The 14,778-nt window shown below is 57.0% G+C and overlaps 1 protein-coding gene across 1 annotated transcript; it reads left to right on the plus strand.

Annotated features, from left to right (window-relative positions):
- Positions 1-6,753: 6,753 nt before the first annotated feature.
- EMILIN1 (elastin microfibril interfacer 1) lies at positions 6,754-14,615 on the plus strand. The gene is made up of 8 exons (XM_010371257.2): positions 6,754-7,409; positions 8,356-8,475; positions 8,937-9,157; positions 10,311-12,239; positions 12,644-12,760; positions 13,221-13,238; positions 13,390-13,527; positions 13,916-14,615. Exons 1-8 carry the CDS (start codon positions 7,240-7,242, stop codon positions 14,251-14,253), a joined length of 3,051 nt encoding a protein of 1,016 aa, XP_010369559.2. The 5' UTR covers positions 6,754-7,239; the 3' UTR covers positions 14,254-14,615.
- Positions 14,616-14,778: the final 163 nt, after the last annotated feature.

Genomic DNA, 14,778 nt, shown 5'->3' on the forward strand with positions numbered 1-14,778 from the left:
GTGGGAGGTCCAGCCGTAGGGGGTGTGGCGGGGCCGCGGGCGCGCGCCTGGGCCCGGCACTGCACAGCTGGCCGCAGCTGGCGTGCCTCGGGAAGCGGCTAACGAAGCCGTGGTGGCCGCCTCCCCGGGGCCGAGGAGTGGGCTGGGGCGAGGGTGCAGCGGCGAGGCCGGCGGGATACTCCAACCCCCTTCCGGCCCCGGCCCTCGGTACTGCTGTCCACCCTTCGCTTCCCGGCCCGGCCCAACCAGGTGCTTCCTTTGGGCCCTGCCCTCAGTGCCCTCTGCCTGGCTCGGGCGGCGGGGACAGGAGTGGGAAGCGTTGTAGAATGGGGACAGGGCTGGGGCTGCCGGGTGCTCCTTTCTCCGGCGCCAGCCTTTGTGACCCACATGCAACCAAGTAGAGCCATCCTGCCTTTTGTGATCTGACCAGGGTCTCTCTTAGCCGGGCTCCCTCCCTCCACCCTACCCCCGGAGCTGGGTGTCGGAAATAGGGCGGACCCTCCCGGAATCAAAACCCAAACCGTGGGACTTCGGCCAAGTGGGAAATCACCCCCCGGATGTGAGGGAGGGAGAAGGGGAGAAATGGAGAAGGGGAGGAAGGGCTGGGACAAGCAAGAGGGGTCCTGGGTTCAGAACAGATTAGGTCGCCGAAGAGAACGAAGAGCGGTGGCTGCGGGTACCCGAGGGTCTCTGGCGAGGGGAGAGGCACCCTGGAACTCTCCAAGCCTCTGCCCAGCCAGAACTTTCTCCCCCCTCACTCCATGCTTTCTCTCAACTTAACCATAAAAGGGAACGGCACCGAGCCAGGCCGGGGCCGGGGGCTGGGCTGTTGCTCTGGAGCTGTCAGGGATAATGGAAGCCAGTTGCTTTGCGGTAGAGGGGGGCCAGGGCTCAGGGGAGGCCTCTGCTTCTCGGAGCCAAAGAAAACTCTACAGGAGATGCTATGAGCTTGGGACAGGGGACCAGTTTGCCGCCCGTGTGCACTGAGCTGGGGATGCACTATCCCAAAGTGGCCTTCCCTGATCTGGGACCATCAACAGTTTGTCCCCCAGGGCTTCAGCCCGGTGACTCCTAAACATAATCCCTGCCTTTAGTAGTCTGTCGTTCCCCTGGCCTCCCCCAACCTCACCACCACCTCACCACCAGCCCCCACTCAATATTTCCCAGAAGCTTCATATTTAGAAAGCCGAGTCCCCTCCACATAACACTGGTGAAATCCCAGACAGGTACTCCCTTATGCATCTCTCAGTTAGCAGTCTGTTTTCAGCTACCCTCTGGGAGAGTAAGGGTCTAGGTCTTAAGGATTACACATCATTATGCTTCGTGTCTCCTGGAAATTTGAAGCAGATCCAAGTCCAACCAAACACTTGGGTCTACTGTTGAATCAGAACTAGCCCTCCCTTTTAAAAATAAGCTCTACCTTTAGGCCGGCCCTGGAAGTTAAACTTTCTAGACTGAAAATGACATGAAAGAAAGCCTTGGAAGTGCTTAAAACCAATTGACCCAGGTGCATAGTATTCTAGACTATCAGAGCCGAAAGGGGCCTTCAGAATCATGAAGAAGGAAACTGGCCAGGCATGGTGGCTCATACCTGTAGTCCCAACATTTTGGGAAGCCAAGGTGGGTGGATCACCTGAGGTCAGGAGTTCGAGACCAGCTTGGCCAATATAGTGAAACCCCATCTCTAGTAAAAATACAAAAATTAGCTGGTAGTGCACACCTGTAATCCCAGCTACTCAGGAGGCTGAGACAGGAGACTTGCATGAACCCAGGAGGCAGAGGTTGCAGTGAGCTGAGATTGCACCATTGCACTCCAGCACTCCAACCTGAGCAACAGAGAGAGACCCTGTCTCAGGGGGGAAAAAAAAAAAAAGGAAGAAAACTGAGGCCCAGCAGGTAATTGATTTCACCAAGTTTCTACAAACTGGTGAAACAGCAGTGTCACCTCTTCCTCCTACCTCCACTCCCTGTTCCAGGTCAGACTGGACTCAGTAGGTTGTCCTAGGGTTAGGCACAAGAGGGAAAGGATTTATTTTAGGACCACCCAGAAATTCATTCACCTCACAGAACTTCCTGTGCCTAGGTCAGTGAGTCTTTATCAGCCTTGAATGGGTCATTTGGCCCAGTGCCTGGAAGAACTGAAACAAAAAACAGTCTATGAGACTGAACTAGACTTAACTAAGAACTGACAAATCTTGAACCAAGCTTGGATAAAGAACTATTTGGGAAGTGAGACAGGCACAGCCTCATCCTGGGGGGATTTGGGAGGATGTGGAGGGAAATGACTGGGGGGCACTTGTGGAGCTCAATATCTGTGATTAGTGTGACATTTTCAAGGAAAGGACAGGCCAGAATTAGGCTCAGGAGTGAGAAAGTAACAAGACGTGGGAGAAGGGGGACTGGGTTCAGGGAGGTGGGCTACTAAAGTCTTAAACCTGGAGGAAGAGCTAAAAGGAAAAGTAAAGTGTATCTCTTTGGAGAAAAGTGGGCTTTTGCTCAAGACTCCCCACAAATTTGAATTCCCATGTGGATTGGCATGACCCAAAGTCCAAATCACCTTTATTTTTTTTATTTTTATTTTTTATTCTTGATATGAGTCTCGCTCTGTCACCCAGGCTGGAGTGCAGTGATGCAATCTCAGCTCATTGCAACTTCTGCCTCCCAGGTTCAAGCGATTCTCCTGCCTCAGCCTCCTGGGTAGCTGGGATTACAGGAGTGTGCCACCATGCCAGGGTAATTTTTGTATTTTTGATAGAAACAGGGTTTCACCATGCTGGCCAGGCTGGTCTCCAACTCCTGACCTCAAGTGATCCTCCTGCCTTGGCCTCCCAAAGTGCTGGGATTACAGGCGTGAGCCACAGCACCAGGCCCCAAATTGTATTATTCCCCCCTTTTCCCTCCCAATATTCAGTCCTCTGACAGAGAGGCTAGACATAAAATGCTCCTTATTGCTGGTGCCCACGGCTGTCCTGACCCTGGTCATGAACTCATTGCTCAGTCAGTGAAGCTGAATGAATGAGTTAATTGCCTCGTAGGGCCAATTGGCACTAGATCCTTGGAAATTACCCACTTTGGAGAGGTTGTAAAATAGATCATGTCCTAGTGCCACCAGGAACTTAGCTTTTTGGGGGGTCAGGAACTCTTACCAATTGCTTTGGAAATTTATGGCTGCCTGCCAATACCACCACCAGAATGTCACTGCCACCATCACCACTACCACTGCACTCTAACTTTAGTCTCCACTGCAGCCTGTTTGCCCACTCAAGCCAGCAAGGGGAAGCGTCCTCCCTGGTGAACTCAGAGCCACTGATACCTTTGTGATTTCACAAACATTCATGACAGCTCCTAGGTCTTGTCTCCTAATTACATAAAAGCAAATGAAATGCAACCTACTGCAACTATATTTCAAAGCCCACATTTTTTTACTTGATACACTTAAATTATACACAGATTTTTGAACTTCAGAGTGTAGGAGAGGGAATGGGTAACAACTGGGCAGTGACAAGATGGCTGGGGTGACTTTTCAGGTTGCGAGAGGCCTCCTAAGGGCAAGGAGAGGGAGAAGAGCAGAGAAAGAAAACCCATAGCAGCAGCTGGGGCAATCTGGAGGGGAAGTGGGTTGGCTTCCTGCCAGGGCCAGAGCCAGAGCCTGGAGACCAGGGACAAAGCTGCAGCCTTCCACGGACAACTTCTTTGAAATCAGGATCTCCTGTGAACATTTCCTTCAAATCTCCTGTGTGCTGATCCCCAGGGCTCTAAGGGGCAACTACAAATTTCCTTTTCTGTTTGTTCCAGCATTTTCACCACCATCCCCACTGTTTTGTCCTGAGTCAGTCTCACTCTGTTGCACAGGCTGGAGCGCAGTGGCGCAATCTCGGCTCACTGCAGCCTCCGCCTCCAGGGCTCAAGCGATTCTCGTGCCTTAGCCTCCTGAGTAGCTGGGATTACAGGCACACACCACCACACTGGCTAATTTTTGTATTTTTAGTAGAGACAGGCTTTCACCATGTTAGCCAGGATGGTCTCGAACTCCTGACCTTATGGGATCTGCCCACCTCGGCCTCCCAAAGTGCTGGGATTACAGGCATGAGCCATCGTGCCTGGCCTAATTTTTGTATTTTTAGTAGAGATGGGGTTCACCATGTTGACCAGGCTGGTCTCAAACTCCTGACCTCAAGTGATCTTCCCACCTCAGCCACCCAAAGTGCTAGGATTACAGGCTTGAGGCACCACACCCAACCTGACCCTGTCTTTTCACAAACATTTCTTTTAGCCATCAAGGTCACATACCAGGTCATAGGATATCGGAGGTAAGATGGTTCAGAGTTGCATTGATGATTTGCTGGCATTCATTCTCATGGCTTCCACCTATTACCCTGCATATGGTGGAAGAATCAATGGTCCACCATTGCTAATCATGCTGGACACTGGTTTCCGCTAGGATGTGTTACTTTTATCTTAAATTCAGTATGTTCAAACTACGATCACTTCTTTCCTGCAAACCTGCTCTCTTCCCGACTTCCCCATCCTGGTTCAAATGCTAGAATCTTCTCTTGTGTCTCCCTTCATCTGGTTCCTCATTACTCAGGCAGTCACCACGCAGTTACAATGTTCCCTGCCTATCCATGGTCACTGTCACCACCAGAGCCCAAGACTGCATCACTTTGCAATGTAGAATTTGGAAGGAACTTCAGATGACACATAGACTCCCAGTGGTGTCATGGGATTTGCTGGGTCATAGATAGTGACAGGAGGAGCTGGGGCTACACTGCCTGTGCTCTGACACTGTAGTCAATATTATCACTCACAATATCTTCTTTTGTGTATGCATATATGCTTCTACTCAAAAACTTGCAATACAACCTCATAACCAGTCATTTGAGCCTCTCCCTAATTTGTCCACAATCTACTTCTCTGAATTTCGGTCCCATTTTTTCCTGACACAAAAAAAGAGCTAACGTTGATTGAGCATTTACCATTTGCCAGGCACTGTTCTAGAATGTTTACATGCATTGACTTACTTAATCCTCGTAAAGTGGGATGGAGAGTCCTGTTATTCCTGTGTTACAGCTGAGGAGACTGAGACAGACCACTCTTCCTGAGCCTGAAATCTCTCTCCTTGCCTTGTCTCTGTTCTTGACTCCTGCCCCCCACCCCCACCTCCACCCCAATGCTGTTCAGCTTCTGTCTTTTCCAGCCTCTCCTTTGACTGCCTCCCTCAGCCAGCTGTCTTTTCCCTCCTCCTAGCTGGAACATACATCATCCCTCTTTCCTGCCCCTTGACACTTTTTCTGTCCTGGCTTGTGACAGTTCTCTATTTGGGGGCTTGTGTCCCATTCTCCAACAACTTCAGTTGCTCCTAAGTGGACAGCGTCTAAGTCTTACCTATGCCTTTGCTACCTGGGCACCTCCGCAGTGCCTGGCACACAGCATTCTCCTGTCTCCTTTCTGTCTTGTGCCTCTGTTTCTTTCTCCAAAGCATCCCACCACCTAGAGACCCTGGTCAAGCACTGAGGGTCAGATGGTGACAGGGACCAAGCTTTTAGATCAAGATGGCGCAGGTGGAACTTTCAGGTCAGGCTGACGGCTCTTTGCCTGTCACTGAGAGCTATCAGACTCAGCTCCAGACTAGGGACTGACTGTCTCTGGTGCTCTAGAGATCGGTCCCGATTCACCTCACCCCACCTCCACCCAGTTATGGCCTGCCTGTCACCAAAACAAACCCAGAACCCATTTTCATTTATCCCTTTAAGAAAGGTTCTTTGTCTTCCTGCCCACGTGCCCTCTACTGCTTGACAGAAGTCTGCTCCCCATTGCTAGGTGCCTTTCTTCCTCTTCTTTTTTTTTTTTTTTTTTTGAGACAGAGTCTCGCTCTGTTGCCCAGGCTGGAGTGCAGTGGCATGATCTTGGCTCACTGCAACCTCCTCCTCCTGGGTTCAAGCAATTCTCCTGCCTCAGCCTCCTGAGTAGCTGGGATTACAGGTGCACGCCGCCACGCCTGGCTAATTTTTGTATTTTTAGTAGAGACAGGGTTTCACAGTTGTTGGTCAGTCTGGTCTCGAACTCCTGACCTTGTGATCTGCCCGCCTTGGCCTCTCAAAGTGCTGGAATTACAGGCGTAAGCCACCACACCCGTCCCTTTCTTCCTCTTCTGTCGTCTGTGGATTTCCCATCTGCCTCAGTGGAGTAGGGACTCCTTTTCCTTCCTGGCCCAGTAGTACATTCTCCTCTCCTCCTTTCTCCCAAGTCACTGACTTAGTACTTAGTGTGTGTTCTCAGCCTTACCACTGATTTGCTGTGTTACCTTGGACAAGTTACTCTCCCACTCTGACCTCAATTTTCACATCTCTAAAAGGAGACTGCTGGACTAGATGGTGAGTGAAGTCCTGCTGAGCTCTCCAAGTTCATTCTCCCTTGTCCAGTCCTTCCATCTCGCCCTCCCCTCTGGGCCCCCTCTCTAGGGCCCTCTCCCCCAGGGGAGGCCTGCTCCAGCCCCAGGGGAGCTGCGACTCTGGCTCCCGTTCCCAGTCGGAGTGACCAGCCCTGGGCCTCCTTCCCAGCTTTGGCCCTGGCTCCATGTGGCCCATCTGAGAGGCTGGCCTCAAGCCCGGCGGCAACTCCACATTTCTGTTTTTCCTTTTTTTTTCCCTCTTTCCCGGAGTTAACAAGAAGCAGATGTGGCGCACGATGGTTGGAGAGGTGGGGGGAGGAAGGGGGAGGCAGGACCGCCAGCCAGACAGGGGGGAAGGGAGGGGAGCCAGCAGGGAAGAGGAGGCCAGGGCCCGCCCCACGGCCACTCTCGCGCCTCTGAACAGCCACAGGGGCAAAGCCCTGTCACCCCCAGGATCCGGTCATCAGGGAAAGAGGACAGGGAGACTAGAAGAGGGCCAGCTGGGACGAGGGGGCGGAAGCCCAGGACTCAACTTCTGAGCCACAGCTCCTGAGAGGGGCAGGGACCAGAGGCCAGAGGGGGCACAGAAAACAAACCCCCTCAGAAGTGAAGAGAAGAGCGGAAGGAACCGAGCAGGGACGGACAGGAGCTGAGGAGGAAAGAGGAGGGGAGAGGGGTCAGGCCAGGCAGCCAAGGAGAAGACGTGTGGCCGGGGGCTGCCGGCAGGAAGCTGGGACGGACGGGACGGGCTCGCGCTGTCCTGTGGAGCAGCAGCATCCCTGGGGCCGGCAGAGGAGCCAGTGGCTGGGCGGGATGAGTCTCTGAGGGCCACTGTGGAGTGCCCCACCATGGCCCCCCGCACCCTCTGGAGCTGCTACCTCTGCTGCCTGCTGACCGCAGCTGCGGGGGCCGCCAGCTACCCTCCTCGAGGTTATAGCCTCTACACGGGGTCCGGTGGGGCCCTCAGCCCCGGGGGGCCCCAGGCCCAGAGCGCCCCCCGGCCGGCCAGCCGCCACAGGTAAGAGTCTGGGTCCCAGCCCGAGGCTTGGGTGGTGAGAAGGGGGTCAGAATGCCACCTCCGCCTGGCTCCCTGCCCTGGGCTCTGTCCCCTAATGCAGGGCAGAGGGGGAGTGAGAAGCCCATCCATTAGGTGGCTCCTCACATGCCCACCTTCCCACGGCACCTTTTCCAGGACCCCCTGAACACATATGCTCCCTGGGTCATGTAGGGGGTCTGCTCCCACATACCCTCATGGGGCCCTGCAGTTCTATACCCAGGGAAGCTGCCCTGAGGGGAGCAGGCCAGGCCTTCCTGCCAGCTGCCCTCTGTATCCCAGCCCCAGAGCCTCAGGGAGACCTTTTGTCCCCTTCTAGGGCTCCCTTGGCCCCATCTAGTAATCCATAATTCTGACACCACTCCCGCTCTGTTCCCTCCATCCCTTCAGCCAGACACAGATCAGAGGCCGGCATGAATGGGGCCAGGAGTATAGAACTGCAAGAGGGGCAGGCTCATCAATGGCTTATTCTCTACTTAACCCTGAGCTGGCCTGCCCGTCCTCTCCCGGAGGGGTGGGGTGGAAGCCAGTGTTCAGATCACCCACAGGGCCCAGCCTGGCTGTGCGCACACGGCATGCCAAACTGGGGACTGAGACAGGCCCAGAAAGGGACACATGTGATCGTGTACATTCAGAGGCTCCCCGGGGCCTCACCACCATGAGGGGTGACTGCTCTGTGGTTGTGGTTTACCATTCTGCACCACTCCCCATCTTGAAAAGTCTTTATCTGCCCCTGCTACACAGGAAAGCGTGGGGGATAGGGAGGGTGGCCCTGCCAAAGTCCTTGCTCTCACTGATCCCCAAGGGCCCTGCATCTTTGGAGCCTTCCTCAGCCCCTCTGGTAGCCCCTGGGCCATCCTTCAGGGTGTGTATCTTTGGTCCTTGGACCCAGAGGGGGTTGTACCTACAGGAACTGGTGTGCCTATGTGGTGACCCGGACAGTGAGCTGTGTCCTTGAGGATGGAGTGGAGACGTATGTCAAGTACCAGCCCTGTGCCTGGGGCCAGCCCCAGTGTCCCCAAAGCATCATGTGAGTCCCAAGGCCGGGGAATGGGCCCTTGGTGGGAACTGGGTGAGGGCAGATGGTGGGTGGCTGACTCAGGGAGTCTGTACAAAGCAGGGAGCGAGGGCAGGACGGGGTCTAGGGTCGCAGCCATTTTGAGGAGATACTGAGACAACAGTTTGGCTGGTGGGAGACTGAGGGCAAACCTGCCTCACGCGCCAGCCCCAGATGCCTTCTCTGGGATGGCTCAGGCTCAAGCAGAGGAGTTCAAGGTTCCAGCGCAGGGCAAGGGAAGGAAGAGCAGGGATTTAGCCCTTGACCAAAAAGCTGACAGCTGTCAGCTGAGCAAGGCCACATGTTGAACAGTAAGAGGGACCCAGCCTGAGGGACAGGCCATGCCCACCAGCAGCTGCCCACCCCTGAGGACAGGGACCAGGGTCACTAACAATACAGGGAGGAATAAAGAGGCCTCCTTCTGCCTCTGCCAGGTACCGCCGCTTCCTCCGCCCTCGCTACCGTGTGGCCTACAAGACAGTGACTGACATGGAGTGGAGGTGCTGTCAGGGTTACGGGGGCGATGACTGTGCTGAGAGTCCTGCTCCAGCGCTGGGGCCTGCATCTTCCACACCACGGCCCCTGCCCCGGCCTGCCCGCCCCAACCTCTCTGGCTCCAGTGCAGGCAGCCCCCTCAGTGGACTGGGGGGAGAAGGTGAGTGTGGGAGCTGCTGCGAGGGCGGCAAGTGCCAGATGGTGATCCGATGCAATGGGAAATGTGGGGCCAGGCTGCTGGGGGAATCCCCCATGCTCTATGCCAGAAAGAAGAGAGGGGCAGAAGGGAGTTAGTGAGATCGCAGAGATTCCCTGCCTGTGTGTGTGTGTGTGTGTGTGTGTGCATGCGCGCGCGCGCGGGCACGCACGTGCATGTGTGTGGTTGTGTCTTGGTGTTTGTGTGTGAGAGAGAGCATGCAAAAGATGGAGAGACAGAAAAAGAAGGCTGAGAAAGAGAAGGTGCTCGCACACACCCACATGTGGCCAAGGTCCTTCAAACAGCTGCAGGAGAAAGGGGGCATTCCTTTGAGAAGTTTGGTCCATGGGGACAGACAGTTGAGACTACAAATCCTAGCATGCATTGCACCTGACTACAGATCCCAGACCCCTCCGTGGCCTCTGTAGACCGCAGGCCCCAGCATGCAGCAGTCCCCGTGGCTTGCCTTCCCTCCTGCTTGCTGCACACCGGATGTGCTGTTTCCCTGCCCCGAGATAGCCGTACTATAATTATGCAAACAGGAACTCCTGGCCAACTCTCACCGTCCACAGAGCCTCTTCTTTGTCCCCATGGTGTTGCAGGGAAGGAAGTGTCACCCAGTGGTAGCTGCTCTTGTGGCATCCAAAGTGCCTCCCCTACACTCCCATTTCACCCCTCTTGACAGCCCCATGACAGAAGAATGTCATTATCCTTTCACAGAAAAGGAAAGAGTTTCCAAGAAGTTAAGAGGCACTCTGGGCAGGTGGAAAGGACATGGACCTGGGGGCCGGATAGATGGTCGAGGTTTGAAACTTAGCACTGCCACTTATTAAACCTGTGATCCATGGCCAGGCTCCTAATATCTCTGGTCCAGTTTCCCAGCCTATATAATGAGAAGAGTTCCTGGTATCTCCCCAGGGGAGTTGTTGAAAAACAGAGTCATATTCAAATTTGGCCTAGAGGCATTTAGTGAATGGAGTTTCCTTTTTTTCATCTTGCCAAAATCACCCAAAGGAGAGACAGAGCCCAGCATCTGACCCTTGCTGGAGCTGGGGTGAGCAGGGGCCCTGAGCTCTGGGGTCCAGCCCCTCTGCCTTTTGCCTTCCCCTCTCCTTAGGTCCTGGGGAGTCAGAGAAGGTGCAGCAGCTGGAGGAACAGGTGCAGAGCCTGACCAAGGAGCTGCAAAGTCTGCGGGGTGTCCTGCAAGGACTGAGCGGGCGCCTGGCAGAGGATGTGCAGAGGGCTGTGGAGACAGCCTTCAACGGGAGGCAGCAGCCAGCTGACGCGGCTGCCCGCCCTGGAGTGCATGAAACCCTCAATGAGATCCAGCACCAGCTGCAGCTCCTGGACACCCGCGTCTCCACCCACGACCAGGAGCTGGGTCACCTCAACAACCATCATGGCGGCAGCAGCAGCAGTGGGGGCAGCAGGGCCCCAGCCCCAGCCTCAGCCCCTCCGGGCCCCAGTGAGGAGCTGCTGCGGCAGCTGGAGCAGCGGTTGCAGGAGTCCTGCTCTGTGTGCCTGGCCGGGCTGGATGGCTTCCGCCGGCAGCAGCAGGAGGACAGGGAGCGGCTGCGAGCACTGGAGAAGCTACTGGCCTCCGTGGAGGAACAGCAACAGCACCTCCCCGGGCTGGCCGTGGGACGCAGGCCCCCTCAAGAATGCTGCTCTCCAGAGCTGGGCCGGCGACTGGCAGAGCTGGAGCGCAGGCTGGATGTCGTGGCCGGCTCAGTGACAGTGCTGAGTGGGCGGCGAGGCACAGAGCTGGGAGGAGCTGCGGGGCAGGGGGGCCACCCTCCAGGCTACACCAGCTTGGCCTCCCGCCTGTCTCGCCTGGAGGACCGCTTCAACTCCACCCTGGGCCCCTCGGAGGAGCAGGAGGAGAGCTGGCCTGGGGCTCCTGGGGGGCTGGGCCACTGGCTGCCTGCTGCCCGGGGCCGACTAGAGCAGCTGGGGGCGCTGCTGGCCAATGTGAGCGGGGAGCTGGGGGGGCGGCTGGATCTGTTGGAGGAGCAGGTGGCAGGGGCCATGCAGGCATGCGGGCAGCTCTGCTCTGGGGCCCCTGGGGAGCAGGACTCTCAGGTCAGCGAGATCCTCAGTGCCTTGGAACGCAGGGTGCTGGACAGTGAGGGACAGCTGCGGCTGGTGGGCTCAGGCCTGCACACGGTGGAAGCAGCGGGGGAGGCCCGGCAGGCCATGCTGGAGGGACTACAAGGGGTTGTGGGCCGGCTCCAGGATCGTGTAGATGCCCAGGATGAGACAGCTGCAGAGTTCACGCTACGGTTGAATCTCACTGCAGCCCGGCTAGGCCAACTGGAGGGGCTGCTGCAGGCCCATGGGGATGAGGGATGTGGGGCCTGTGGTGGAGTTCAAGAGGAACTAGGCCGCCTTCGGGATGGTGTGGAGCGCTGCTCCTGCCCCCTGTTGCCTCCTCGGGGTCCTGGGGCTGGTCCAGGTGTTGGGGGACCAAGCCGTGGGCCCCTGGACGGCTTCAGTGTGTTTGGGGGCAGCTCAGGCTCAGCCCTGCAGGCTCTGCAAGGAGAGCTCTCTGAGGTTATTCTCACCTTCAGCTCCCTCAATGACTCACTGAATGAGCTCCAGACCACTGTGGAGGGCCAGGGTGCTGATCTGGCTGACCTGGGGGCCACCAAGGACCGCATTATTTCTGAGATTAATAGGCTGCAGCAGGAGGCCACAGAGCATGCTACGGAGAGTGAGGAGCGCTTCCGAGGCCTGGAGGAGGGACAGGCACAGGCCGGCCAGTGCCCCAGCCTAGAGGGGCGATTGGGCCGTCTTGAGGGTGTCTGTGAACGGTTGGACACTGTGGCTGGGGGACTGCAGGGCCTGCGCGAGGGCCTTTCCAGACATGTGGCTGGGCTCTGGGCCGGGCTACGGGAAACCAACACCACCAGCCAGACGCAGGCAGCCCTGTTGGAGAAGCTGCTGGGGGGACAGGCGGGTCTGGGCAGGCGGCTCGGTGCCCTTAACAGCTCCCTGCAGCTCCTGGAGGACCGTCTGCACCAGCTTAGCCTGAAGGACCTCACTGGTGAGGGGACAAAAGGCATGAGGGGACCCCTCTCAAGCCCCTTATTTTTCTTCCCCCTCCCCCAGCCCAGCTTCCAACTCATCTGCTTTCTCCTTGCTTTTCCCAGCATGAATTGCAGCCCCAACCACTATTCCAGGTGTTAGAGTTTGCCTGCAAGAGAGGATGCAAAGTCCTAGCTCCCTGCCCTCCCTCTGGCTGCTCACTAGGCCTGTGGGTGGAGAGAGGATGTTGCTGTGCCAGCCAGGGATCCAGCATATGCAGCAAGGGACCCCATCACCCCCTCAGTCTGCAAAGCTCCACCTGTTCCATCTATCTTCTCCCTGTTCAGGAAGCCACCACCCACCTTCCTTACCCATTGGAAACTCCTTTTATGGCCCTCTTTCAACTCAATTTTGTCACTGTAGGGCCTGCAGGAGAGGCTGGGTCCCCAGGGCCTCCTGGGCTGCAGGGGCCCCCAGGCCCTGCTGGACCTCCAGGATCGCCAGGCAAGGACGGGCAAGAGGGGCCCATCGGGCCACCAGGTATGTGCACTGAGACCCTTGCTGCAGTCAGGGTTGCCACTGCCCACCCTCCAACCCTGACCCCCTCTGGCAGCCCCAGGCTTGACATTCCACTCTGAACTTGACAAGGGCAATTGGGTCCTACCTGACTGATAGGGAAAATCAGAGGAAAGTGAGGAGGAACTGTGATAGTCGCTGTGTTTGGTTAATGGGTAATAGGAGGCTAATGGATAATGTTGGCCCCACTGCAGTACTGGAGACTAAAGCTGAGTCTATTATGGCTGACTGGGGTGTGAAAAGCTGGGATGGCCCAGCAGTTGAACAGAACGGACCCTACCTATTCCTATTTTTCTTGATACCCCAATTCCTTCTTTGAAGTCCACGTAGCACCCAGCACAACAGGAGAGCCTCAGCAGATGTTTGCTGAGTGACTTAGTGAGAGCTGCTTTACTTCTCACTGCTCCCTTTTCTCTTCTCACAGGTCCTCAAGGTGAACAGGGTGAGTGCTTTTCATTTGATTCTGGGGGGAGAAGCGACTAGGGGTTGGAGGACGGAGGTCCTCAGGCAGCCCTGGGCTGGGGATCCAGCAGGGGAAGGGGGCTGGCACTCTGCCCTGAGCATCCCCTTTAATACCCACCCTTCCTGCTCAGGAGTGGAGGGCGCACCAGCAGCTCCTGTGCCCCGAGTGGCATTTTCAGCTGCCCTGAGTTTGCCCCGGTCTGAACCAGGCACGGTCCCCTTCGACAGAGTCCTGCTCAATGATGGAGGCTATTATGATCCAGAGACAGGTAGGCCTGGGAGGGGCTGGGTTGAACAGTTGGAGAAATGGGTAAGGTATGCAGTGTTATCTTCCCATTCTTGCCTCTTCCGACAGTGTGAATCTTTTCATTCTCTGATTTGGGGAGACCTCGGCTCTTTCTTCATTTATTCATTCTCAGCCAGTGGGGAGAAGTAGTAGTCATTCATTCATTCATTCATTCAGCAGATCTCTACTGGGGCCTGCTCCTGCCCAGGCACTGTTTTAAGGGCTGGGGATGCATAGTGAACAAAGCCCCAAGTTCCCTGCTGCTTGCATTCCAGTGAGGGGAAAAGACCCAGCGGGTCCCCCCCAGGCCAGGAGTTCTGGTGCGCTCCCCGGAGCTTCCCTGGCCCCCTGACTGCTATCCTCGTCCCCAGGAGTCTTCACAGCGCCACTGGCCGGACGCTACTTGCTGAGCGCAGTGCTGACTGGGCACCGGCACGAGAAAGTGGAGGCCGTGCTATCCCGCTCCAACCAGGGCGTGGCCCGCGTAGACTCCGGGGGCTACGAGCCCGAGGGCCTGGAGAATAAGCCGGTGGCCGAGAGCCAGCCCAGCCCGGGCACCCTGGGCGTCTTCAGCCTTATCCTGCCGCTGCAGGCCGGGGACACGGTCTGCGTCGACTTGGTCATGGGGCAGCTGGCGCACTCGGAGGAACCGCTCACCATCTTCAGCGGGGCCCTGCTCTATGGGGACCCAGAGCTTGAACACGCGTAGACTGGGGTCCTGCCCGACGTGTCTACGCCGGCTGAAGAGACAGCGGGGGCGGCAGGCTCCCGGGGTCCCGCCTGGGACGCAGCACCCAGCCCTGGGCGAGCGCCGCACCCGGGCCCGCAGCGGCACCGCGCCCAGAGGGGCCTCTCCCCAGGCCCGGGGCCGCCCATGGAGACTTTTGGCCTGGCGCGATCCACCCGGAACCCCTCCAGGGCCGGCCTGCGGAAGAGCCGATCCTTGCACCCTCCGCTCCCTCCACTGGCCCTCCAGGCAGAGTCCCTGGGCTCCAGGCTCCCCCGCGCGGGCGCCGCCCACCGCCGTACTAAACGATCCAGGAATAAAGACACTTGGTTTTTCTAAAAAAACTAAACGAACCGTTCTGCTCCGGTACGGGGTCGGGGGCTGCCAGGCGTGCACAGGGCACGGGGCAGGAGAGACCGTGGCCTCCGGAGGGAACCCTGGGTACCGCACTGCGCTCGCCGCCTTCGCCCGGCTCGGGGCGGCTGGAATTTGGCTCAGGCAGCAAGC

Source organism: Rhinopithecus roxellana, chromosome 17, assembly GCF_007565055.1.
Source record: "Rhinopithecus roxellana isolate Shanxi Qingling chromosome 17, ASM756505v1, whole genome shotgun sequence".
Classification (NCBI taxonomy): Eukaryota; Metazoa; Chordata; class Mammalia; order Primates; family Cercopithecidae; genus Rhinopithecus; species Rhinopithecus roxellana.

Bases quoted from the DNA above. Each gene is read 5' to 3' on its own strand.
- EMILIN1 (XM_010371257.2), top strand. From the start codon at position 7,240: ATGGCCCCCCGCACCCTCTGGAGCTGCTACCTCTGCTGCCTGCTGACC. The intron at 8,476-8,936 runs GTGAGTCCCAAG...TGCCTCTGCCAG, and splicing joins CAGTGTCCCCAAAGCATCAT to GTACCGCCGCTTCCTCCGCC. The intron at 13,528-13,915 runs GTAGGCCTGGGA...CCTCGTCCCCAG, and splicing joins CTATTATGATCCAGAGACAG to GAGTCTTCACAGCGCCACTG.